We start from the raw sequence: 25,916 nt of genomic DNA, 5'->3' as shown, positions 1-25,916 counted from the left end.
AGCTCGACTCGATTCGTTTGCAACCCTAGGTCCAACGGTAGCGTCTCTTACCGGTGACCCTTGAGATCCCAAGTTCGAGTCTCTGCTCCGCTGGATTCTTCCGCGCATTTAATGTGTTCGAGCCGGGTTTGGGCGCCGGACCCGGGTCGCAGGGAATTAGTCGGGTCCCGTAAGGATTGACCCGGACACCCTTGTGTCGAAAAAAAAATAATAAAAATAAACTACCAATCAACACTAGAGGTTAGGCCAAGTTATTATATTCACCCCTATTGTTAGTAACGGCATCTAAAGTTTACCGTTAAATTTCATAAATTGACAAAATAGTACCTCTTCGTCCAAATGGTGCTATGTTCCCAAATATAAAGGCCAAAAGGTGATGGTTTTCAAGCTTCTTCTCAAAAGGTGAAATATATGTTCAGCAAATGCATTGTGCATTTCAGATAGGAGATTATTTGGATTAAAATTTTTTTTTTTTTTTAAAAATAACACAACACCTTTTTTATATGATATATATAAAATAAAAATAAAAATTTAAAAAATATGTTGACAGGCAAACAAATAAATCAATTTATGTATTTGCTAAATACACGGCTTTTTCGTCTTTTTGCAAACAACACACAAAACAGGGTGGAAAGGAGTGTCCGTGTCGGAGTGCGTGTGGATGGACATCCCCTCCCCAATTGAGGCAAAAAGAAGAGGCAGTATTGTGTGCGGGGGCACATTTGGCTGCTCCTTGATCCTTTTATCTCTGGTGAGAGACGCTGCTGAGACTGGTCTGGTCTGGTCTGCTCCCCAGACTCATAAATTTGGCGGGGGGAAGATCAAGAAAAGCACAAAGGTACCGGCTCCCAGCTCCTGAACCCATGGCGGGAATCACCAATTTCAAGCTCACTTCGTGCCCTTGCCTCCGTCCATCTCCAGCCTCTTCCCCATCAAACCCATTCCTTTTCTCAATGCGGCCTTTTCCGCTCTCCTCCCGTCGGCCAAGGTTCCCAAGTACTACTAGTAACTCTTTTTCCATTACCATTCTTTTTTCTCCGTTATTCGCTACATATGCCAGGCTTGTTTTCCTTTCTATACAGAAAACCGGAGAGAATTATTTTTTCCCCCTTCTTTCTTCTCCGCAGAAATCTTTGCATTTTCTAGCAATGATATCAAAGTGGGCTCCAATATTGAGGTAGATGGCTCGCCTTGGAGAGTCATAGGTAACTCAGTAGCCTTTCTTCCTCTTACTCCTTGTCTTTTTTTGTTTTCATTTTGTCTTGTTCTTCGCTGCTTGTTCTTGCAGTCGCCATTCCCAATGAGCGTAGTTGTGATTGTAAAACCTAAAATTGAGTGCTTTCTTTATTTGCCTGGGCTAATGTCTTACAGCACCTGTGATCTGTGTATGCTGCTTCAGATACTTAGGCTGTGCTTAGGACTAACATGTTGCTTGCTATTCATGCGAACGTATTTTATTTTACTGATTTTGCCACTGGAAACTCTGTCAACTTTTTCTTTTTTAGTGGATACGTGAACAATCGACACATTCAAGTTTATCTATCATTTTTGTTTGCTATCATTTTTAGTGGATAAAAAAAAAAAAAGTGTAGTCATCCAGCATTTAGTAGAAGAGTAGGAAAGTGGCACTTTTCTTCATGGCACATCCATGGACATATAAGCATTAGATGGTGATGTTAGGGCGAATGGTTGTCAGAAGATTGGATCGGTCAATTCATTTTGTGGATCGGTGAACTCATTTTGTGGAGCGTTATGTAGGACATAAATGCTAATGCAATGGTACTTGTAGGGGAAATTCTCACTTTCAGTTCCAATGCAAGTTTTTCAAAATCCGCCTTTGTCACTTGGAATCTCTTTCAAATTGTACAGCATCCTCAGTTACAGAGGGAAATTGTTTTACTAGCTGAAGACTGGGACATCATTGGGATTTTGACTCGTAGCTTTGGTCTCATGTGGTTTTAGTGTAAACAACTTGAAATTCTAAAAAATGATCATTTCCATATACATAGCTTGTCATCCTTCCATTCCGTTTTCCCATGTTAATTTTAACATTTTCTTAATTTTCTCCCTTCTTTAGAGTTCCTCCATGTGAAACCTGGAAAAGGAGCTGCATATGTAAGGACCACACTGCGGAATTATGTAACAGGAAACACGGTAGAGAAAACTTTTCGAGCTGGTAGCAAGGTAGTATTTTGATAACTGGCTTGTTTTTGTGCCTCTAATATGGTGTGTTACATTGTACCAATAAAGGAGTGAAGCTTTTGGTTCATCGCTGGCATGGTTACTGATCCACGTTATTTAACTCTCTCCTGTAGATATTTCCATCTTAGTTTACCACAACTGGGTTGATTTGGCCTTGTAAGACAGTTGGAAGAAAATATCTTACTTTAATGGTCCGTTTGATTCAATGTAAAATATTTTCAACGGAAAATGTCTTCCATGAAAAATTTTATCGAGGAAAATAATTACCTTCTCCATGTTTTTTCTGGTGTTTGGGAGGAGATGGAGACTACAAATCTTTAGTGAGCTATTGCACAAATGGTGGGTTTTGTTCTGAATCTTAAGGTTGGTGGGGGAGCTTGAATGGATAGTCTTACGACTTACGAGGCGGACATGGAAAATAACTTCAGTTCATTTATATGGGAAGTCATTTTACACCATCTGATGTAAACTATTTTCGGTAGGAAAAAATTTTCCCAAAGCGATAACCCAACCAAACAATAGAAAATCAGGAAAACATTTTCTGGAAAATATTTTCCTTCCAAACAAACAGACCCTAAGATTTTGTTATCCTCTTGGAAATTTAGAACAGGATTCCTTATGATGTTACAAGGCTGCGTGCATTACATTTTTTGAAAATTAGCATAAATTATATCAAGATGATGACCAAATGCGTCTTCTTTGAGAAGGTCAACTTTGGTAAAGCTTTAAGTTTGTTTAGGCAAGTAGGGTTCTTACTTCACTTAGTAATGGCAAGTAATATCTAAACAAGTATAGATTGCCCATGTTATTGACTGCACTAGCTACTTCATTCATAAAGTGCCAATTCTGAACACTTTTTGGTTTTGGTTTTAATGTTGACACTGACAAATTTCACAAGTTTCTTCTAACATATTTCTTCTTGATTTGTTTGTACATTCCTTAACACAAAACTGTTACGACAGATAGAAGAGGCAGACATATTTAAGGAAACGAAGCAATTCACTTACAAGGATGGTTCTCAATTTGTGTTCATGGACCTGGTACTGTTTTACTTGTTTTCCTAGTTTGTTCAACAGATAGTTGTCATAAGCATAAGATTCATATTCCTCTACTACAACTAAGGAATGAAGTTTTGTTCAACTATATTGCAGACCACATATGAAGAATTTCGTCTCAATGAGGCTGATGTTGGAGATAAAATGAAATGGCTGAAAGAAGGCATGGACTGTAATCTGCTATTTTGGAAGGGAAAAGTAATTTGGACACTTGATATCACAAGTTACTATCTTATTTGTGAAATGGAAATTCTTGTCATCATTGCTAGCCAGCTGGTTAATGTTGCTCTTTTTAATTAGGTCATTGATTTTGAACTTCCCATCACAGTGAAGTTGACTGTGGTTGATGTTGATCCTGGTGTGAGAGGTGACACGGCTCAAGGTAATGGTAGTTACTTCTTTTCTTGGTTAATTTGTTCCTTTATCGAAGTAATAAATAAGCTGATGATAGTAGAAAAGGCATAATTGATCCCTAGGGTGATAACATACAAATATTGTTAGCGTTTGGTGATCAGGTGGGCAGAAGGATAGAAAAATTAGATTTAAGAAATTACTTGGCTGATCCCTCACATTTGGATTAAATCTAATTTCAGGCCTCAGATTTTTTTTTCTCAAGAGATGAAAGATTTGACATTTCTTGAATTGCTAATCATGTTGCACACAGCCTCAAAGTGTTTGGGCGGATGATTTTGTCATTCGCATGTCTTACTATTGGGGACATTTAAGGAATGTTCTTTGTAAAGGTTTAACCACTTATTCATAACCCTCTCCTGCTTCATCCATGACTATTCTCTCCCTTCTTCCTCTTGTTTTTACTTTCATTCCTCCCCTTTAACATCCAACACAGTACCTGCTCTGGTATTCATGGGCATTGTAGGAGACTGGGAGAGGGTGGTTTTCAGCAGTGGAAGCAACAAGTGGATGAAGAGTAGAAATGCTTTGCATTATACATACATGGTTTTGTTTTTTATTTCTTATTTTTATTGCATTCTATGCCAAGACTTAATGCACCGGATACTGGCTTTTAAGATAACATGCTCCATCCAAAAACCTAATGTTGAAGTGCAAAGTGCTGATGAGCTCGATCGAAACAACTCTAGACAAAATTTATTGCCTCCTCTGAATGTAAAATGTTGTACTGAGGCTGAATCAGCATTTGAGGGAGTGGTTGTCTAATTTTGTACATCCTCAGTGAGAGATAATAAAAACAGAACTCAACTTTGAGGTTGGCTTGATTGAGGCAGAACCTGCCATTTACTGATTCAGAACCAATTCTCCCTGGTTGGTTCAGAAACGGCATATGAAAGGGTGGAAAATTAATTTTCAGTCGCCATTTGATGTTACAGAGCTTCCCATCCAATAGGGAGAACAAACCTTTCCCCACTCAGGCACTGTAAGCTTCTAAAATAGATTGTAAATACAGAGATATCCTGGTTCTCGGGTTATATGGTCTCTAGTGAATTTGTTATATTGTCAAATGTCAAGAGTTAATGAATAAGCACAAGTTAAGATTTTGTAGTTAGAAGATGCATGCTTAATCTGTGGGAGTGATTAGTTTCACTTGTGTTTGTATTTGGAGGTGGATTACTTTTTTCATTTATTTCTTGTTCTTGTTTGTGCAATTGTAATCTGGAGCGGTCTGGCAGGTGGGTCAAAACCAGCAACTCTTGACACTGGTGCTGTTGTCAGTGTTCCCTTGTTCATTGAGAGGGGCGAGGAAATTTTGGTGGATACGAGAACCGGGCAGTACATGGGTCGTGCGTAGGTTGTTATGAGATCGTTCTCGTAATAGGCTAGAATTTTGGTTTATGTTTCTTCTCCGGCTTTGACTTCCCCTTTTGGATTTGAGGAGAGCGAACATGCCCGTTTGGGCTTCCTCTGTTTGTGATTTTTCTATGATTGGTAAAGCTGTCTCTGATGCAACAAGCGTTTGATGTTGCGAAGCCTCCTAAAGGATAAGACGCTGGTAGTAGTTTTTCAGGTATTAAATCATGAGTTGTGTTACTGCAAGACTGTTTGTAACTCAGAACTTGGCCATATTCAGTGCAGTTTCTTTTTTTATACAAAATCCTCGAAAAGAGGTGACCTCTGATTTTCATTCTGAATCGATGAGTTGAGACGACCGAGCGCTTGCTGCTGACATTTTTATGGAAATTTGTTTCTGTGGATGAGAAGCGCCAGGCCTGTGGCTCGGTTCCACTCGAATTACAGAAGCAGCTCTAGCCGCTTTCTCCGTGGCACCACCCCTCTGTTGAAGCGCTGATCCATACACATTTACAAGCACCAACTAACATTTCAACTCAGCAATCAATCAGAGTGTCAAATAAAACATGTATGTAGAAGACAAAATGGGAATACACATGTTTTTGTGTGTGTATATATATATATATATATATTTCATTTTCTTTTTTGTCGGAAAAAGAGAGATTCAGACCATGTCATTTTTACCTTGCTACTTTAACAAGGCTCAGTTCTTGTTGTTAATAGTTTTCATATTTATAATGATGATACTCATGTTCTAAAGTAATTTCCCATAATAGATAGATTTTCACATGAATTTCATACGGGGAAAAAAAATTACTAATAAAACAGTCCAGTAGTAGTAAATGTTTTGTTGGGCTCTGCTTTGCCCTTTTTAGGTAGGTAGAGAGATTGTTGAGTGAAGGAGGCGAATGGGTGAGAAGCAGATATGCAGGAATGATGGGTTCATCAAAGATCAAACCCCCCGCATAGATCTACTGAATGCCGCCTTCCACAGGTGCCTGCGGTGGTCTTTTCCTTGTACGACCGGAGTTGACGACCGAACACCATCCTTTCTCGCAAACACCCTGCTCGTACCCACAACTAATGGTTTGATCAGCATCTTGACAACTTTGTGAATTCTAGACTTAAGGTGTCCGGCCGCCGCTGCACCACCTTGTTTGCCCTTTTGGGCCGCGCCACTGCCAGCTGCCCTTGTCCTGGCCACAGCAGATGATGATGGCTCAGACAGACTCCTCCCCAGCATGGCTTGTTTCAAATGAACCTCGAAGGAGAGCCTCTCGTACCGGTCCAACAACGTGCTTTGGCCCTCCTCCTCCTCCTGCTCACAAGGATCGTCGTCTCCAAGTTTCCCGAGCACCACTGCCATTTGATCATCAAACATTCTACTCCTAGTACGGCTTCGCTCGCTCATCTCTCTGTCTCCCCAAATTATTATGTACCACCACCCACTTGTACATTCTTTCACCTATAACCGTACAGCTTTAAAAAGCACCCAGCGGACACCCTCCCTGAAAACACAACATCTTATTATTCAGTTTTTTATGATCTTTCTCTGGTGCAAAGTGGAAAGTGGAAAGTGGAAACCCCCCCGGAGAAGCAGAAGCATATCATTTATTGTTGTATGCTATATAAGTAGTAAATATCATCTGACCGTCACTTACATAAATATCATCTGAACGGGCAGGTTAGGGAACTGGAAGATGCTTGTCCAACAAGCAATCTGCTCCCAGTAATATTAAAATGGATATGCAATCGACTCAAGTCCAGTCTTGGAGCGTCAGAAAACGAAGCAATCAATTTATAATTTCTTTATAAATCTATGCACGTTCATGTGATATAGATATACTCTCCTGTTAACTCGTCGCCTACAACCTCTTCTCTGTATCTTCCCTGTTCTTTTCTATCTCTTCTCGTCGTCTTAACTAACACCACTCTGTTTCTTCCATCTACCAACCATACAAACCCACCACCAATAGTAGTAGTGTTTATTTCTCTCTTTCCTCGTTATTGTATAATTAATTAGTTACTCTTTTTGATGAGTGAAGGTTTATGCTATTATTTATGTCTTCTTACGTACTAAAAGATACCGATATCTTCTCGTGAGTGTTTTTTTTTATAATGGATTTGCAACTGTTGTTTGTGGTAGTTTGCTATGGAGATTAATCTGTTCTTTTTTTTTTTTTGTTTCTAATACCGATATATTAGAGCTTGAGGCTGCTCTTAATATATATCGACGTGAGGTGATGGTCGGGTAGGTTTTTTTCCGTTTCAGGCGTTGGTGATGCTCCTCAGGTGAGGTGATGGTCGAGTGAATTAGTTTGAAACTTCATGAGAGGTTTCTGAAATTATCCCTCCTCCTAATTGTGCTTTTGGATGTGGTTATTTTGGAGGCTAGGCGCGACCGTTCGGCACTCTTACCCTTCTTTGTCAAGAAAAGACGGTCAGTCATAAACCCTGTTGTAGTTTTGATACGTACCGGTCTTCTCTTCTTGCCGTTGTCTGCTAATTCCGACGGCTTCTTTGTTGTGTCTAAGTTCACCATTCGGCTGTTGCGGACACCAATTCCTTCCGGCCGGTTTACTCTTTACACGTGAGCCACCACAGAGATTCTAGCAGGTTCCCAAATCCCAACCACCACTTATATATGCTTTCCTTTCCTCTCTCTCTCTCCTCTTCTTCTTCTTCTCCTTTTTGTTTGCTTGTACATTATTGAGTTTTATGAGGGACACTTTATGCTTTTTTTTTTTTTTTTTTTTGTCAAATATCAACTTCAATATATATATATATATATGACACTTTATGCTTTTCTTGCTCGACTGAAACTATATATATGTTTTGTTCCTTCCACATGATTTTTCTTTCTTTCCTTTTCCTCTTCTCCTCTCTAAAGAAAGGAAAGAAAGGACACAGGTGAAGGAGAAAAGGACCAAAAGAGACTGGCCATAATAAAAAATTTGCAAATCTTTATGCATGGACTCGAGACGTCGGAGGATCCGAGGCGGCGTAATATTAGATCAGTGTAGCAAGAACAACAATTAGCAAAGAGGGCAAGCCTGCCCTTATTATGGTGGTTGAGCAATTAAAACATAACCAACAGCATGCCTGCATGATGATGATGGTATTATCAAAGTGTGCGTCAGGTCAAAATTCATACTACTATTTAGCTCTCTTTTTTGAATTTCATTTTCTATTTATGTTGTTGTTTTGCTCTGCCTTGGTAATTAATTTATACCCAACTCCAATTAATCATCACTCGAGGGGAAAACCATAATAATCATCATCTTTTTTAGTCAGACCCAAGACCCCTCTGCTGCAATTAAAGTACCTTGTTGCCGTTGATGAGTTTTTGCTGGCCAAACACTTAAGTAACAGTACTGTGAGTGATGGAGGAAGGGGAGGAGGCAGATTGGCTTAGGAGGAGGAAGAGGCATGGGAAAGGGGATAGCAAACAAGGAGGAGAAATGGAGGGAGATCAGAGATGGGTGGGTGGGTGTTTGTTGAGGAGAATAAAAGGATAGCAATGGAGGAGAGAGAGAAATGGGTTAGGACAACGTACGAGTTAATACTCAATAAACATCCATAATACACAGTAGTAAAAACTTGGGGACTGCGAGAGGAAAATACTCATTATAGTAGTAGTAATTAATACTCTGTACATTTTGGTCGACAAAATTAGAATCAAAATTTAAGCGGTCAGAGTCAAGACAAAAAAAGGTTTCGTTCCGTTACGTGTCACCAAAGCGATACATATGCTCTGATTTGATTTTTTTATTTATTTAATTTAAATATAAAAGTAATACTACAGTGAAGCGTTGTGTTCGTAGAACTCCAGAATCAGAATCGGCCGTTTGGCATTGGGCCGGACCGGTGCCGGTGCGGTGTGCGATGTATGTGGGTTGCACCGACTACGTTTATATGATTCCAAAATTCTCCCCTACTTATTTGCCCCATCAAACAACTTTTTTTTTTTTTTTGGAAAAAGGAAAAAAATGAAGAATGAGTTTTAGGGAACTGGTAGACTGTGAGTATGCAGCATGTACCATTTCCACCACCGCTATTAAAATACTGCACTACTATTACTGCCACTACCGCTACTACCGCTACTACTAGGAGGAGGAGTAGTATTATATTTTATACGAGAGCCCACCGCCAACAGCAGCCGCGCCGCCGCGAACGGATTCTTCCTCCCCGACAGCTCTGCAGTAACCGCTGTGCCCTCCCTCCCTTCCACTGCCTTCCCTGCCCACCCCCACCCTCGTTATCATCTACAGAAGATTGATTATTCTGAGAGACGGAGCCAACAGCACAATTTTTTTTTATTTTTTTTTATTTTTGGCCTCCCCCCAAACTTAAAATAATAATAATAGTAAAGCATATGAAATCAGTTGTATTAGGGATTCTTCACCCTATATCTAACCTTTCACCTAACCATTTCTATACTCCAACTCCGCCAATGCCTTCCTTCACTATTCACCCCTCTCCCTCCCTTTCACCTGCCTTCCGTCATCCTCCCCGACTCCTCTCCTTTACGCCGCCTCCGCTCGGCCTCCGACTTCCTCCGTTGCGCCGCCCCCCCGCTTTGCTTTTCTCTTTCACCGCCTCTCACGACGATTCCTCGGTCAGTCTATACTCTCTCCTTTCCCTCTCCCCACCCCCAAAAACAAAACCAAACCAAAAAATAACTTGTCCATCCAAGTTTATTACTCACCATCATTCGATCTTTGCCCGGGTTTCTGTTTCATGCTTGAATTTATCCTATTCTACTGCCAGGAAACATATCGCTCTGTTTTGCATACCCTCCCCCCAAAACACCCCCACACACCAAAACCAAAAACCACCCAAACATATTTAAAAAAAAAACCACACAACACTTCTCTCTTTTTCTTTTTTTTTTTGGGTTTGCGGTGTTTGTGTGTTTGTTTTTTTTTTTTTGGGGGGGGGGGGGGGGGGGGGGGGTGGGGGATTGGGTGTGTTGTGGGGATGTGGTAGGGATGGGGGTTTGGTGGGTGGCGTTCTCGCAAAACACTCACTAAAAGTTTGAGTCTCGACGCTGAAGCATTTAATTGTGAAAAAACTTTTTCTCAGGAAAACCGCATTTGCTGAGGTGGTGTCTTCCCCTTCCCAGGAGTCAATAGCATCTCAACAACACCCCCCCCCCCTCCCTTCTCTCCTCTTAATCCCAAAAAAAAAAACAAAAACCACATTTATTCTTTCCGTTCCAGAAATGTTCAATGCTTTGTCTTGTGCTCCATTCCTCTAGCTGCTTTGACTACTTGTCCGTCTTTGTTCTTGATATATTTGTATATTTGTCTCGTTCTCTATACTCGGTCTAGTCTCTGTTATATCTCTTCGTCCTTCTTATTTCGATCATCTTCCTCTCCAGAAGCCTACAAGCATTGAGGTGGAGAAGGAAACCAATGATCTTGAAAAGGAAGCTGACGAACCACAGGATGCCTGGAAAGAAACTCTATCTTCTTTCAAAGAACAAGCCCTCAAGATGCAGACCGTATCACAAGAAGCTTATCAAGTGTACTCTGACAGAGCTAGGGTTATTTTAAAAGAAACTTCTGAGAAATTAAAAGTTCAAGCTGAGAAGGCAAGACAAGAGTTGAGCGTGATTGCCTCGGAAATCAGCCAGGAGGGTAAGGAATACCTGTCCAATGCTGCTGACAATTATCCCGAGCCCGTAAAGGACATTGTCGAAACGTTTGCTTCCTCCACTGATGATTTGAAGGAAGTTTCTAAAATGCGTGACTTTTACCTAGGAATACCATATGGTATGCGTCTACATCTCTATTGCCAGAAAGCTTATTCTGCAGATGTCATCTGTCCCCATAGTTACAGTATCATTTCCCCTCATTTTCTATGCTCAAGTATAAATTATTCTTGGTCTTCAAACTCGGATTAAGCTGATATATTGCAGAACCGTCTGACTGCTTGATCAAATCGCTTCCTCTTTCCAGGTGCGCTTCTTTCTGCTGGCGGCTTTCTTTCTTTCATGTTCACCGGAAGTGTCTCTGCTGTAAGGTTTGGTGTTATACTTGGTGGTACTCTTTTGGCCCTAAGTATCTCAAGTTTAAGATCGTGGAAGAAAGGAGAATCATCTTCTCTGGCCTTAAAAGGGCAGGCAGGTTGGTTTATTGTTTCTTTAACTCAATCTATCTGTCACCGAGCAGACAATTGCTGTGGGCTTGACTTGAAAGACGTTTAACTACTGCTTAGATATTGTCAGATGTCTCTTTGCATTGCTTTGAGCCAAGTTTAATCATGCGACTGGGATGACTTGAGTAAATTAATTTTGCCCAATGATTCGGAAGAGTATATTCGCTGAGATTAGCTACTTTTGGATCTTCAATGTGACTGTACATAATTCATCCATCCGCCTAAATATTGGCAGTTAAATGTATCTTAGTCTTGATAAAGATGATTGTGTGTTGCATAAAGACTTATCTTTTTTTTTTCCCTCCTTTTTTCCCTATTGTTATGTTTTTATCTTCTTTAGCTGAACTATCCCAAAAATCCTGTTTTATTTTCTGGTTATGACACTTTGAAAAATCATTTCCCTAATCTTCCTTGATGTAATTTTAAGCAGGAGTTGACACTGTTTTTGTTTCTTCTAAACATACAGTGTGTATGAATCTAGGGAAGTTAGGCTAAATTTTAAGTATTTGATAGGTATTTTTGGCAATATCATTAGAAATGTTTAGATCGTTGTTCTACTGTGTGTACTTATTAGTACGTCATTTGCTGCATTGACTTGTGTTTTTTTTTTTTTTTCAATTTGATTGCAGCAATTTGTACAATATTATTTCTACGGGAAGTACGCTTGCTATTTTGTGTAAGATCTCACTCACTGCTGATGCATCTTCTTATTGCTTAAATGACTAAAGGTTCTGAGAATGCATATTTCCCCGTATAATGTCTGAATGGATGCTCATGTTCCTTGCAGAGACCATTTATTGCCAACTTCATCACAGCGTTTGTCAGGTTTCGTATCCTCTCTTTTTTCTTAAAGCATAATGGAGGAATTTCTAACTTTCTGTGAAGCAGGTCTTGTGTCCTGTTCCTTGATTGTGGTATTATTAGTGCTCTTTCATGTCATCTTCAACCTTAAGTTTTACGAAAGGTGAAGGATGATACACATGATTGAATCAACTGATAAATTTATAAAAACTAATATTCCGTTTTACAGACATGATATTTAGGTAAAAAAACAACGTGGGTGGAATGAAGAAAATTGACTGGACGGGATCTTCGCAAATTTTGCAAATAGTTTTAACAAATAACTTCTGTCAGTAGTATCTTGCTATCTTTAGAAGGTACATTTTACAACCAGTTTATATATGCAGTGGTGTGGCAGTTGCATTCTATGCTTATAGGATTATAATGGATCGCGAGCAAGCACAAGGATCAAACTTGGAAAGAGGGACAGAAAGTTAATTTGCTCACAAGGTAAGTGCAGATAGCATTTCAAACTTTGATATGATACATGTGAGGTGGTTCATTTGGATGTTGTTGTAGATGACCTATCCAAAAAGTAACCTTAAAAAAAAAAAAAATAGCTGAAGTTATGGAGCAAGGAGGTTGATTATTGATGATTGCTGCATCTTTTCTTGCGAATTGTAATGACATGCATGCTATCGTTTGTTTTCTTTTTCATTCAGGATGCTTCAGTTTCACGTGGTTGAAGAAGCGAAGCGGAATTTGGAACTGAGTTCTCAGTCAGAAGTTGATAATGCTCTGAAAGTACACCAAACATTGCTGTATAAACTGTGGCTTGTTCCAGCGTCCTTGAATATAATTTTAAGGTGGACAGAGTTTGCAGAGTAACAGAGTGGTTCTTTGGTCAAGTGATCGTATCATGTGCCTTGTTTAGCTCTTGAGAATACGACTCTGACCCCCCAAATAAAATGGAGGATGCTCTTTTCTTACACTGACACGGCTAAGCGGCTTGTTACCTTTTTGCGTGTAAATCAGGATGTCCAGAAACTAATGTCCTCGAGCTGTAATCTACTTCAAGCTTGGTTTATTTGCTATGGATTGCTATAATACAAAAAAGTTTTCTGAAGCTAGAAAGATTTTTTCCTTTTTTCCGGTGATTCTCATAAAGTGGGTTCTTCATAATGTTTCCAAATAATGCTTGCGTTGAATAAATCGGAGTGATAATGATGGATTTGACCATGCTTTTTTTAAAAAAAAAAAAAAAGAAAAAACCTTGGTGAATGGTTTTTTCATGTGTTACCTCATTATTTGGAAAAATTTAATCATGCTTTTATTTTACATGCATCAAATTATTATAAATAATAATAGTGCTGTAGATTTAGTCTAAAACGTTGGGAGTGAGAAATCGAAGCAGAACCATCTGAAGCGGTGTGCTGAGCCGTAGGCAAGAAATGGGCGTCTCTTCAAAACAATTTGGACCGACCGGAGGACGCTTCTTCTTGAAGAAGAAAAATCACCGTCCGTCATGGGAGTATTCCACTGCCTTTTTAAGGTACAAACAAAATTACTAGTATTATTCGATTAGGCTCCTAACGTGTGGGGGGATGATATGATCTGATTTACAAATTGATTACGTTGATGATTTACATCATCTACAGCTCTCATTTTACCAGATTCATTAAGGGTCCGTTTGTTTCGAATGAAAATATTTTCCTAATTTCCCGTGTTTGATTGCACAAAAGTTACTGAAAACATTTTCCTATGTAAAATATTTTCACTCATCTTATGGAAAACAACTTCCCTTCCAAACTTACTGAAGTTGTTTTCCGAAATGCATGCATCCCGTCTGTAGTACGTTCCAAACTTACTGAAAACATCTTGTAGTATGTTCTTTTTTTTTTTTTAGTGTAAACAGGAGAACTCGAACCCAAAACCTCTTCCTTACACTCCCTCCCCCGTACCACCCAATCCAACCCAACCCCTCCCCCTAGTATATTCAAAATAAAAAAAAAACTCATCCTGCTCATCCTATGCTAGTAATTAATTATGTATAATAGGGACATTCTTTTCTAGAGAAACTTTCAGCAGTGAGAGTGCAAGATATATGTGACAATAAGCATTGCATGTGATTGATATTTGACACTAAATGGCCAGCAATTTGTTTATTGTTTAAGGAGATATTTTTTATTCATATATACATTTCTCCAAGATTTTTTAAAGTTAAACAATGAGATAAATTTTCTTATTTTGCATGGGAAGAAGTATGTAGTTATAATGTGTAGAAAGTAAAGATAGAGATAAAAGTGAAAATATTTCAAAAGTTAAACAAACACCAGAAAAATGAAGTAAGAAAATATTTCAATAAGCTAACCAAACACCTGAAAATGATGAAAGGGAAATGATTTTCATGAAAAATTACTTCCACGGAAAACATTTTCCCAAGGAAAACATTTTACTTCCAACCAAACAGACCCTAAACCAAATCAAATATCCTAAAAGAATTTTCTAGCCCATTGAAGCTTAGAAAAGACGGACCCAGTCCTCAAGTCGTCATCTTTCTTCTTCTTCTTCTTCTCTATTTTTCACCAGTTTTGTATCGGATTACAGAAAACAGACAGAAGGTACTGAAAACTTGTTTGGGGAAGAGGGTTTGAAATCTCGATTAAGTCATCACAACATCTAATATGTATAAGTAATGTATAAGCATACAAAGACTAAAGAAAATCTCCCGATTCACCAACTGGGATTTTATGCCCAAAGTGAGGATTTACATGTACATAAAATATGACCATACATACTAGCAATAAGACTGGAGAAAGAAGCGAGAGTGGTAGGCCGGCCCTTCAAGAAATAAATGCTGATTTCTCCATCATCACACATTTCCATGACGATTATGAAGAGGCACCTCTCCTTGGTTATCCAACGGCATGTACTGTGCCATGATTGCCCGGATCTCGGAATCCATGTATCTCTGCAAAACAACCATCATATCATATTTCTTTTCACCACGGTCAAAAGAACAAGTAGCGACCCAAGAAAAGAACAAAAAAAAAGTCGATCCGCCGTCAAAGAACAATTTGTTATTCGCACATACCCGGATCCTGTACTTGTACATAGCATATCCACCTGCTCCTACAGCAGCCACAGCAAGGATAATAACCCAAATAAAGCTCCAGCTGAAATCCGTTTTCACATCTTTACCTGCAAGTTGTCAATCAATGCGATGATCAGGTTCCACAAAACACAAAACAATCAAAAGAGTCAACAACAGAGCAGTATAAATCTTTCCATACAGTTTCAAACATTACCACCTGAGATGGGCAAAAGCTTGCCAAACTAAAAGAAAGAAAGAAAGATATATATATAGAACTCACTTATACATGTGTCATGTTCATGCATGTACAATAAGCTGCCCCTACAACTGCAGTCGTAACTACCCCAGGTGTTTTTGCATCTGCACTCTGGACATTGGCACGCCACCCTATCCTTGCACTCATCAATATCTGTAGCACATGAAATATTTAACGGTAATAAAGCTGATGTCATTTCACAAAGTCAGTCAATCAGCTTGAAATCCTGATTAAAGGCAAATGTGTTGCATAAAATATCAACACTCAAGAGGAGTACCATACAGGATCACATGGATAAGCTCCTCAGTTCAAATACTACTTTAACAAAAACATCCATTCTTATTAGTATTTGTCACTGCAACATTGATCTTTTAATTGCAAAAAACTTGCAAATCCTCAAAATACAAGATAGATTGTTTTCCAATTGCTCTAAGCTAGTTAGATTATCAAATAGCCATAACATCCTTGTTTTCCAATATACTTTGGCAGGCCCCCACTGTAATCTGGTTATTCAACAAGGCATAAATTGCTTCTCGTTTATAACAGTTAAGCTTTTAGATGCAAAAAATATATTAAAAAAAAAAAAAATCAACCTTTTGCCAAATAAGGACACCAATTCAATTATTATCTTAGCATGCAAACCTCCTACAAATCCATTGATGAAGATTCAACACTGAAGTATTTTCTTGTTATTCTGAACTAGCGTAGCAAACTTACCAAGAGAAGGATGGAGGACTATCCATAAACCACAACAAAGTAGTGCAAGGGAATTCAGATTGCATATGACTTGTAGGGAGGCTTTGAACAAGCATTACAACAAGGATAATTCTGCTCCAGGTCTATTTACCCCCAACTGCCCCGCATGCGGAGCAGTTAAAAACATCAAGCAAAAAGGGTTAATCTACTTCCAAGTGCCTTTAATGCACTAAGTTGATGACAACACAGACAAGAACGAAACAATGGTTACAAAATGTCCTTTCAAGGAGTCATCCCCAACCTGTCAATGTACAAAAAATGAACATAAAGCCTACCTTCACAACTTTTAACTCCGTCACCCCTGAATCCAGGTGGACAAGTGCAACCCTTAGTCTGTCCATCCTAAACAAAAGACAAAACAACATGCAATAGTAAATTTGACATTCTACTTCTATGAAATACCAATATCTTTATAGAAGTTAGAAATTGCTTCTTAATTGACAGCAAGGGGGAAAACAACAAATTCAAAGTCCAATTGACTGATCATGTAATGAACATGTGCTAACAAAGGTAGAACCACTTACAATGCAAGCGGAATATGTTTTCCCATCCTTTGTTCCCTTCCAACAGCCCCCATTATTTAATTCGCAACGCAGTGCTCCAGAAGCTGTTAAATTAACACAAACAACACAATTCTATGGTGATTGCACCCACAAATCATGCAACGCTTAAGCCATGAGTCCCTTAAGATGCGTATTTAGATGTAACGATATCAAAACTTCTATAGGTCTTACCCTCACAATGAGTGTAACCATCACCAACAAATTTTACTCCTTGCACAATTGGGCACTCACATACCCTCCCACGAAAAGTATCCTACAAAATATGGGTCATAAAAATTAGAGGACCTACAACGTCCACAAAGACAACTCCTTCAATCAATGGATCCACAAACAGCATCTTACCTTGCAAGCAGTAATATTAGCTGCCTTATCCTGCCAGCATCCACCATTATTCTCCAAGCACTCATTTGTCTCTATCTCTGCAAGGTAAGAAGCAAAAAGATACTTGAGTAAGTTCCAGTCAAGAAGACCACCGATCCTGTAAACATCCTCAATCATTGGGTGATCTCATATTTCACGCCATTATTATCCAACCATTTAGTCCTTTGATCAGACATCAAACCAATTTGAACTCAGTAACTTCAAAAAGAACAAGACTTACAACAATATAAGAGGAGAAAAAACAAATAAAAGAAGCTACTCCCCATCAAAGCAGCATCAGAGAAAGTGTCCTCAAATGCTAATGGTCCTCTTACAGATGATTACAATAAGCATCAATATTAAACAAAACAGGTGCAAACCAAATTTTAACAGTGATTATCATCATCAGTACGAGGATCAAACTTGACCAAAAAAATGCAAATAAAATGAAAAACTCCATTGTCTTTAAAAGCAAAATCAAGAATGAATGGCACCCAAAAGTTAAATGCTAAAGGAGATCACCTTCAGTCAGACAAATGGCTGGCTCTGTGGTCTCCTGGAATCCTGCACATATGGCTTTAAGAACAGCTCCTTTGTCTAGCTTACCTACAGGTTAAAGTTAAAGGGTTAGATTGTTTTATACGGATACCTCAACAGGTTATGAAACGGCTGCTTAACTTAGTAATGACGTCATTCTAGGATTCATACCTCTATACTGCCGGTTGTTTATGACAAGGGTAGGCAAGATAGTCACATCTCCACGGGAGCCTTTGCCTATCTGGAAGCAGGAATTCAAAAAAAAATTCCAAGATAATTCATTATTTTCCACAGACATAACTGGGATAAAATGATAGAATAAATCTCAAAAGTATGAACCTGTGACTCCTGTTCACCCTTTAGGATAGGGTTGTCTATATCTGCATCAGGATCTCCAACACATTTCTCTACCTGCTTAACATCAATGCCTGCAGCCAAGAACAAGCGCACAAGTAAAAATCAGTATCAACTTTATTAAAAATGGACTTAAATGACCATTATAAGTCGTCAGTATTTGATGACTTAATTCAGGTCTCTGTAACTCCAAAATTCTAATTACACTCTCTTTGGGAACCTAGAATAAACAGAAAAGCATAGCAATGTGCTAAATCAAACTTCTATGTAAGTGCTAACAAAACAATGGATGGCTTTGAACCTAGTTTATCAAAATTGTACAGAGGTCCAGAATATAAGCAAGCACAAAAGATAAAAAAACATGTCCAAGCCACAATAAGCAGCTAGAATTTGAAAGGCTTACTAATTCCTCATTGCACTGGACTATAAAAATATAGTGCCTAAAAAGAATTAACAGCTTCTGAAAATAATTGATACTGATGAAATAAGAAAACTGAGAAACCGAACAAATCTACTACTAAAAATTGCATAGATACATATCACAAACAGACAAATGAAGATTATGAAACTATAGTTATAAAAGATGCTTGGCACCATCATCTCACGCATGGAGATTACTAGAGGTAAAAGCAAGTGTCCAATTTCAAGTAACATGGCCCTGGCTCAGATCCAGCAATGTTGTCGAAAAAGAACAGCAAATGGAATCAATAATCCACAAGCAGTAGAGAAACTTGAATGAAGTAACATGAATCACTTGAAATCTACTTCAAAAGTCAGAAAATATGTGATTTTTGCAATCAAAGCACATCCAAAAGCAGCACATGTAGCTTAATGATGATCACTGATGGAACCTACCAAGTGACTGGATAACTTGATCAGCACACTCTTTGGTATACTTCTTCTCTTTCATTGGACAGCGGATGGAAAAGTCCGTTACGTAGTCCCACCAAAGCCATGGTTTTCTACTTTCATTAGCGACCTTAAAAAAGCAGACTTGGCGTAAATTCTGCAAAACAACATCCTTCCCATCATATCCCCGACTAAAGTCCTGCTCAGGATCTGGTGCACAATACCTCCCATGGTTGATGCATTGGGACTTGCATTGTTTGCTTAAAATAAACGCCTCAGGGCAATACCAAGTTATGTAATGCGGAGTAAATTGAGTGTATCCTTTTTGCTCAAGTATCTGGGCAGCTCCTTTGAAATTTTTAACAAAATCAATCTGGCTTTCACACTTGGGCCCACACTCATCATTACTGTTTGTCCAGAATTCATACTCAACTCGATCATCAGGATGTGGAAGAGCCTCCCTCCAGTCAAGATTTATGCTAACCATCTCCCCCTTCGACAGTTCTTTCTTGATTTTGTCCCCAAGAGATTTGCTAATAAGAGCTGACGGAATGGTTATGCTCTGAAGATAATCCGCTTGTGCATCCTCCTCCTCTGGGTTGTCCATAGTAATTAGGGGCTCATCTCTGTCGTCTGCAACCAGAATAGCTGCTGCTCCAGCCTTCTGAGCATTCCAAGCCTTCAGAGTAAAATAACAATCTTCGAAACCCAACACCAAAAAAAGGGAAAACATAAGGAGAATTCTAAGGTAAATACTAGAAATACTATGCATTATTTCTTACATCGTAAATTTTTGTTTGAAGCATTTATCATGGCAAAAGATAGGCCATTTAAGAACAACCTGAGCACATTTACACTGTAATAACAGATCTGTACCAAAACACACAAGACAGAAAATGAAACAGACAAATAAGGGGACGCACATTATTTATATCCGTTTGTGCAATCAGCGCTCCGTTCACAATTCATTCATCAACATGTGCATATGAGATAAATAAGCTACAAAGTAACAGGAAATTAGTGGCATTTGATGACTAAATTATCTGGCTGGAAGCTGAATCATAATCTTTCATTCTTAGTACTCTCTGAACATCGCATGCACTCACTAAGTTTGTTTGACTTTTGCAATTACTCTATGCAGCACCGCAAGCGAGGCCGTTTACTCAAAAAGTAAAATAGAAATAAATCATTCAAAAACAATGACCAAAAGCGCACCAACAAAAAAATTTTAATTCCCACAAACATAATCAGACATAATGGAGTTATTCATCCGAAAAGAAGAAAATTGAAGTTGAGAGGCGATCCCCCCCCCCCCCCCCAAACATAAAATAAAAAACAAAAAAAAGGGTAAAACTGAAACAAGAAAAAAGAGCTGGCTCACCCCCTCGATCAGCGAGAAGGAAAGTGGGCATGCCTCCAGGCTTGGATTTGAAGGAGATATCGACGTCATCAAAACTCTTGCAAGCCTTTTGATCAGCTTTAGGGTAGACCACAGTACCAATCATGGTTCCTCCATACTGAGGGACCCCAAAATTCCCAATTGCACATTCGTAAACTTGTTTCAGGGAGTCGGGGGAGGTGATTTTTAAGCTGTTCTTCTCCACGACAAATCTCCCCGAACAAGACCCCAACAAAAATAGAAACCATAACAAGTACACAACAAGAGAGCGTCCTAGCATTTCCCTCATCATCGTCGATTCCAGAAAAAGACGCCAAACTTAAAAACACGAAAACCCCGGATCAAATCCGATGCTTTCTTTGTTAGTATTTGTCGCAGTACCCAAAATATCAAGAAGGTCGATAACCTAATAAATCACAAACCAAAGTATCGAGCTTTAGGCCAATTTGATGCGAACCCAGATCAGAAATGTCGGCGATTCAGTATAAAGATCAAATCCTTGATGACTCAACCCAGTTGAGAAGTATAATTTTGCGCTGAATTTTCTGAGGCTTAAAAAAGGGAAGAAGTGGGGGAAATAAAAAAGAGAGAAGAACAAAAAAAAAAAAAAAAAAAAAAGGGTTAAGCGGTCCTTTTTAAGAGATTGCGACGAGAAAAGCAAACGAACGAGGGGAGGAAGGAATAAAATGAAAAGAGAAGGGACTGGGGAGAGTTGAATTGTAGAGGGGCAGAGGAAGTTGGGACTACTCCTTAAGTTGCTTATTCCAAACAGTCGATGGGAACAAGTCAGTACTACGTAGGAGACGAGCAGCCCCTTCGATGATGAGGAAGAGGATAATCTATCACTTGGCCACTTGTCGCCATTCGCACGACAAAAACAAAAATAAAAAAATATATATATACTAAAATGAAAAGTCTAGTCTCGCTTCTTCTTTGCTAAGGAATCATTTCTTGTCTGGACACCCAAAAATAAATAAAATAAAAACAAATCATTAGTAGTACTGGGCATGGAGTTAAAATCCATCGATTTTGTAATCCAACTAACAATCGAATCAATTACCGCCTGGCACTGGAGATTCTCTGTTACCCATTTGCACTCTACTTCCCCAAATATTTATAGGGATAATTTCAGCAACCTCCCTGATGTTTCTAATAGTCTCATTCCCCTCCCTTGAGGTTTTCGAAATGTTAGAAACTTCTCCTAAAACTAAATAGACAATCTCAAATCTAATAACTTTCAATAACAATTTGATACTACAAATGCCTCCATTGTCTTGCATTAGTGAAGTTACAGGTAAAAGGCAAATAATAACTTTCAATAACAAATCAGCATATTTGTAACCTCTCACGCGTTTATAGAGCATGCATGAATGAGTGAGCTAAGCACACTGATTTGGCATCTTACCATATGAAGCAACCCAAGTTACACAAGAAACATATAGAATCAACTAAGCATAATAATTTGGTAGAGACCTGACAGATCAAGTCATACGAGAAACAGAAAATTAGCTAAGCATAATTTACCATACACAAACAACAACTATATCAACATAGGCTGTCAAGGAATATTGAAAAATTTCAAAATTCTTAAAGACTAAACTGGTAGAGGTTGAAAGAGCTCATCGAATCTTCAACAACTGTGAGAATCCAGAGCTTTTTATACCATGTATGAAGTTTTCTTTGCCATATATCAACAATTGCTTACAGAGACTAATTGAAGTGACTTGTTGTACCGGGAGCTTTCTAAGCCATGCATCAATCACCAAGTGGCTCTTGAATTTTTCTTCATGACAGACATTCTAGATATTAATTAAAGGAATCTATATTTATAATAACTAACTTGACTAAATTTGTCCAGATAATTACAAAATACCTTGTGCAGGTATTTAAATCTTTTCATCCATGATGATGATGTAAGAAATGGGATCCAGTATTCTATCAGGGAGGGGAGTGAGACTTTCAGAAACCTCAAGGGAGGTTTCTAAAATTATCTCATTTTTATACTAAGTATCCAAGCAATAGATTAGAGGGTAGATTAAACTTTAAGAAATGCAAGTACAAAAGTTATTTTGACTTCTCCTATCATCATCAATTTTCAGGTAAAGCATGCGCCAAGGTTGAAAATTGAAAGTGAGGCTGATAATTTCTAAATAGTTGCCATTTGTGAAATTAGTGTACGATGTAAGTACTAATGCTATCCATATCACGATGATATATACTACTTATGGTAGCACCTTTCTTAACCTGGCTGACTGGGAGTGTGAGTATGAGATTCGCAATTACGGGTACTAATAATAAGCATTATTAGCATTCCAGTTTTAGTTTCTGGCTTTCACAAAAAAAAAAAAAAAAAGGCATAGAATAGAAGAGAAGGAACACAACAGTAGTGTTCAGGACATACCCTAATCATCAATGATTAAAACATATAAATAATGATGGCAGGCTACCAGCGAGATATTTGGACCACAACACTTAGCCATGAAAAACGTGCAACCATTTTGGGTGCACGTGGAACGACGTCAACGTCACCACACCAGCGCAACTCCTGCTTTTCTTCTTTGATTTGTTTTTTTTTAGTGGCTCTCGTTTTTTAACTTTGAAGAAATCTGTTGTATTCTTGATGTTGAATGGGCCAAATGACTAATAATAATTGACTAGACAGAGGCACTGAAGGGTGATAACCCTTCAAAAGCAAGAGTCCACATTCAGTCACGGGATGGTTCTGCTTTAGAAAATGTTGACACCAAATCCTAACTCAAGTGCCCTCTTTATATACAGACAGTGTAGACGACACCCACATATGTGTTTTTACTCAACTTTTGTAGTAAAACTTGATGATATAAGACACATATGTGGGTAACGAGTTATTAATATTAAAACATAGAAAAAATAATTTGCTGAAATGTTACTTATTACCATTAATAGTAGATTAATCATAAGCAGTAATTTATTTATGTAGATTTTTTTTAAAAAAAAAAAAAAAAATCAGTTTCATGGGAGACATAGGGTTTGTTTGGATAAGAATTTATTTGGATGATTTATTTGAAATAATTACTATAACACTTTTTATGATTTGATGTATGTGAGATAAAAAGGTGATTGGAAGATAAAAAGGTGATTGAAATTTGTGAAGCAAATCATTTTATTTCAAAACATTTCAATCCAAACACACCCTATAGAAAAGAATAGAAAAAAGGAGGAGTATACTAGTTTGGCTGGCGGTAGAATGACAACTGCAGTGCTCAAGGAGCTAGTGATAAGTATTACTAGTAATTAATACTACAAAGCAGTGCGAATTAGTAATAGGACAATTTGTGAAGTTATAGTAGCAGTACGCATTGAGAAATAAACAGCATAGAATACTCAATAGTCAATAGTGCGTGTGTGATCATCTGATGGCTAGTGCATATCTTACATATATATAATGACACGACACTGACACTGACACTCGGGCGGGTTGGTACGTTTTTTTTTTCTTCTTCTTCTTCTATTGGAAAGGGAAGTGGCTGCAGCAGCACCAGGGAGGGCAGTGCGGGTCCGCTCGTACGTATCATCAGAAAAAGCAAATTCCAGATTTAATCAGATTCCACGATGTGTAGAGTAGAGAGTGTCCATTAATCAATGTCCACCAAACCAAACTTGAAACTGCTGCCACCACGATTTTTCGAAATTAAAAGAATAATAAGAAGAAGAAAGTGACCTAACACTTGGATGGAGACTTTGAGGTGTGAGGCGTCCATATAAAGTGGCATTACTAATTCAACTAAACTATCAATCCATGAATGAATGAATGTGTTATGTGCTGAAAACTGGAAGCGGCTGGCTAATCAACGTTTCTGCTGTCCCTTCTCTCCATTTCACGGACCGACCGCCTCCGCAAGAAACATAATAAATACTCCGACTAGAGCGTAACGCGCATCTACATCTACATGGGAGCTGCCGGAGTGATACTGTTGTTGGATGTCATATTAGTACCCACAACCCTCTTCCTTACAATCGGCTACCACGCTTATCTCTGGCACAGATTGAGGCATAAACCCTGTCTTGCCACCATAGGCCTCAACTCCATCAAAAGAAGATCTTGGTTGCAACAGCTCAACCAGGCAAGCAAAACCTATTTAGTATATACTCCCAAAACAACTTCTACTGCTACTGCTACTGCTACTATCAGGAGGATTATTAGAGAGTTATCATATCATCCCGTGCTTGCTAGTTATTTTTTTGTCACTCACTCATTTAACCATTACGTGAGGTAGTACCATATATATATATATTTTTTTACTGCTCTATCTAATACTGGCTAGCGAGTGAAGTTGTAGTACTTGTGTACTATATATAGTCTGTCAGGACTCATTTTTGTTATTTTTTTTTTTGGGTTGGGTTCTTTTCCAAGGTGCAGGGAGATGAGAAGAAGGGGATGCTGGCCGTGCAAAGTCTGAGAAACACATTAATGGCGACTATACTGACGGCTATTGTGACCATTACAATAAGCCTGTGCCTGGCGGCTCTCGCCAATAACTCCTTCAACGGAGCAAATCACCTCCTCCCGAGCCTGAGGTTTCACGAGCCACCGCAATATTCCAGCACCAGCAGTAGTAGTATACTTTTGGGGGGGCTACAATCGGGGAAGATCGTTGCACTCAAGTGTGGGTCGGCGTCCTTCTTGCTGTTGGCCAGCTTCTTGTGCAGCGCGATGGGGCTTGGGTGCTTGATCGATGCCAACTTCTTGGTGAACGCCTTGGGGATGGACAGGGAGTTGTCGTCCTCCCCGGACCCGGAGTACACCCGGAGCATCATGGAGAGAGGGTTCAGGTTGGCAGTGGTGGGGAACCGGGTCCTGTGCATCACCTTCCCCCTACTCTTGTGGGTGATGTTCGGCCCTATCCCTTCGGCGCTCTCCTCTCTGGCCCTTCTTGGGGCACTCTACGAGCATGACTTTCCCGCCACATCTTTATCCTCCAAAATCAACAACAACTAGTACCTCTCTACTCAGTCACTACTAGTACTGACTACCGAGTGAGTGTATTCGTATTGTATCCATGCGAAGAGCCTTCTTCTTTACAGTATCAATAATCGCTAGTAGTAACCATACAGATTTAAAGTTTCATGCCAATCCAAATTTAGAGACCAAGGTGGCTATGTAATTAAATTAAGGAGAATATCTATCTGGGTATCAAAAAACTCAAATTTACTCGTCTGTTGATCATTGAAAGATGAGATACATCGTAGCAGGGATTCAAGAGTCGAGGAATGATTTTCGGAATCATTGAAAGGAAGGGGGAGGGCAATGGGAAAGGCATATGATTGATTGTACTAATTTTACGGTCTGGTCGCTGGTGAGAGGACACAAATGTATTAATTGTCCGTTGATAGTAGTGGTAATAAAATTCATGCTGGCACGCACGCTACGCTCGATGATTTCTGTTAGATACTCAGCTGCCATGAATTGCCTCCAAACCACATGGTTCAAAGTCTTGGCCGAGTTGTCACCGAAAATGATATCTCCGATACGATAACGGGATGAGATGATTCCGAGATACTTGACTCGCCGAAAACTCAATCGAAAAGCTTCCGATACGAATAGTCTCGGTCGAATCATTCCGAGTCAACTAGAAAATTTACATTTTACTGATTTTTTTTCTAATTTTTTATTATTTTTGTTGAACATACTTTTAAATATTATTCATACTTTTTAGAATATTAAATGCTTCAAAATTTACGTCTCACTGAAATCAATGTGGAACGATCCGGACCGCGACTTTGAACCATGGTGCCAACCTCGGTA

General features: G+C 38.9%; 4 protein-coding genes across 8 annotated transcripts; 3 read left to right on the top strand and 1 right to left on the bottom strand.

The window, feature by feature from the left end:
* The first annotated feature begins 642 nt into the window (after nt 1-642).
* LOC113695793 (uncharacterized) lies at nt 643-10,451 on the top strand. Of its 4 annotated transcripts, XM_072054158.1 has the most exons (11): nt 643-1,005; nt 1,128-1,205; nt 2,078-2,184; nt 3,165-3,242; nt 3,354-3,455; nt 3,558-3,639; nt 4,904-5,589; nt 5,897-7,313; nt 7,417-7,637; nt 7,912-8,161; nt 10,405-10,451. In XM_072054158.1, the coding sequence occupies exons 1-7, from the start codon at nt 864-866 to the stop codon at nt 5,020-5,022; spliced, it is 708 nt and encodes a 235-aa protein (XP_071910259.1). In that variant the 5' UTR covers nt 643-863; the 3' UTR covers nt 5,023-5,589; nt 5,897-7,313; nt 7,417-7,637; nt 7,912-8,161; nt 10,405-10,451. The 4 variants fall into 4 exon arrangements, with proteins under 4 accessions (XP_071910259.1, XP_071910260.1, XP_027070748.1 ...); XM_072054159.1 differs by having other exon boundaries at nt 5,897-7,637; nt 10,408-10,451; XM_027214947.2 differs by having other exon boundaries at nt 5,897-7,637.
* Nucleotides 8,854-13,089, top strand: LOC113695792 (protein FATTY ACID EXPORT 3, chloroplastic-like). Of its 2 annotated transcripts, none has more exons than XM_027214946.2 (7): nt 8,854-9,639; nt 10,408-10,798; nt 10,985-11,152; nt 11,813-11,859; nt 11,971-12,008; nt 12,371-12,473; nt 12,686-13,089. In XM_027214946.2, the coding sequence occupies exons 1-6, from the start codon at nt 9,397-9,399 to the stop codon at nt 12,459-12,461; spliced, it is 978 nt and encodes a 325-aa protein (XP_027070747.2). In that variant the 5' UTR covers nt 8,854-9,396; the 3' UTR covers nt 12,462-12,473; nt 12,686-13,089. The 2 variants fall into 2 exon arrangements, with proteins under 2 accessions (XP_027070747.2, XP_027070746.2); XM_027214945.2 differs by having other exon boundaries at nt 9,259-9,639; nt 10,405-10,798.
* Nucleotides 13,090-14,625: 1,536 nt separating this feature from the next.
* On the bottom strand, nt 14,626-20,897 carry LOC113695318 (vacuolar-sorting receptor 1). Its single transcript, XM_027214358.2, has 12 exons — nt 20,114-20,897; nt 18,739-19,431; nt 17,869-17,957; nt 17,701-17,770; nt 17,515-17,598; nt 16,975-17,051; nt 16,804-16,885; nt 16,594-16,676; nt 16,345-16,411; nt 15,338-15,466; nt 15,058-15,164; nt 14,626-14,934 (listed from the first exon to the last, which is right to left on the bottom strand). The coding sequence occupies exons 1-12, from the start codon at nt 20,421-20,423 to the stop codon at nt 14,836-14,838; spliced, it is 1,890 nt and encodes a 629-aa protein (XP_027070159.1). The 5' UTR covers nt 20,424-20,897; the 3' UTR covers nt 14,626-14,835.
* Nucleotides 20,898-23,890: 2,993 nt separating this feature from the next.
* Nucleotides 23,891-25,558, top strand: LOC113695654 (uncharacterized). The gene is made up of 2 exons (XM_027214783.2): nt 23,891-24,234; nt 24,531-25,558. The coding sequence occupies exons 1-2, from the start codon at nt 24,061-24,063 to the stop codon at nt 25,107-25,109; spliced, it is 753 nt and encodes a 250-aa protein (XP_027070584.1). The 5' UTR covers nt 23,891-24,060; the 3' UTR covers nt 25,110-25,558.
* Nucleotides 25,559-25,916: the final 358 nt, after the last annotated feature.

This window comes from Coffea arabica, chromosome 6e (assembly GCF_036785885.1).
Source record: "Coffea arabica cultivar ET-39 chromosome 6e, Coffea Arabica ET-39 HiFi, whole genome shotgun sequence".
Classification (NCBI taxonomy): Eukaryota; Viridiplantae; Streptophyta; class Magnoliopsida; order Gentianales; family Rubiaceae; genus Coffea; species Coffea arabica.
Note: the sequence above shows the minus strand (reverse complement) of the source record. Positions and strands in the feature narration are given on the sequence as shown.

Coding starts and splice junctions, on each gene's coding strand:
- LOC113695793 (XM_072054158.1), top strand. CDS start 864: ATGGCGGGAATCACCAATTTCAAGCTCACTTCGTGCCCTTGCCTCCGT. Junction 1,006..1,127: donor AAGGTTCCCAAGTACTACTA/GTAACTCTTTTT, acceptor TCTTCTCCGCAG/AAATCTTTGCATTTTCTAGC. Junction 3,456..3,557: donor TGCTATTTTGGAAGGGAAAA/GTAATTTGGACA, acceptor CTTTTTAATTAG/GTCATTGATTTTGAACTTCC.
- LOC113695654 (XM_027214783.2), top strand. CDS start 24,061: ATGGGAGCTGCCGGAGTGATACTGTTGTTGGATGTCATATTAGTACCC. Junction 24,235..24,530: donor GGTTGCAACAGCTCAACCAG/GCAAGCAAAACC, acceptor TCCAAGGTGCAG/GGAGATGAGAAGAAGGGGAT.
- LOC113695792 (XM_027214945.2), top strand. CDS start 9,397: ATGAAATCAGTTGTATTAGGGATTCTTCACCCTATATCTAACCTTTCA. Junction 10,799..10,984: donor TTACCTAGGAATACCATATG/GTATGCGTCTAC, acceptor TCCTCTTTCCAG/GTGCGCTTCTTTCTGCTGGC. Junction 11,860..11,970: donor AAGTACGCTTGCTATTTTGT/GTAAGATCTCAC, acceptor TGTTCCTTGCAG/AGACCATTTATTGCCAACTT.
- LOC113695318 (XM_027214358.2), bottom strand. CDS start 20,423: ATGATGAGGGAAATGCTAGGACGCTCTCTTGTTGTGTACTTGTTATGG. Junction 16,677..16,803: donor TGGTTACACTCATTGTGAGG/GTAAGACCTATA, acceptor TTAATTTAACAG/CTTCTGGAGCACTGCGTTGC. Junction 14,935..15,057: donor TGTACAAGTACAGGATCCGG/GTATGTGCGAAT, acceptor GTTGTTTTGCAG/AGATACATGGATTCCGAGAT.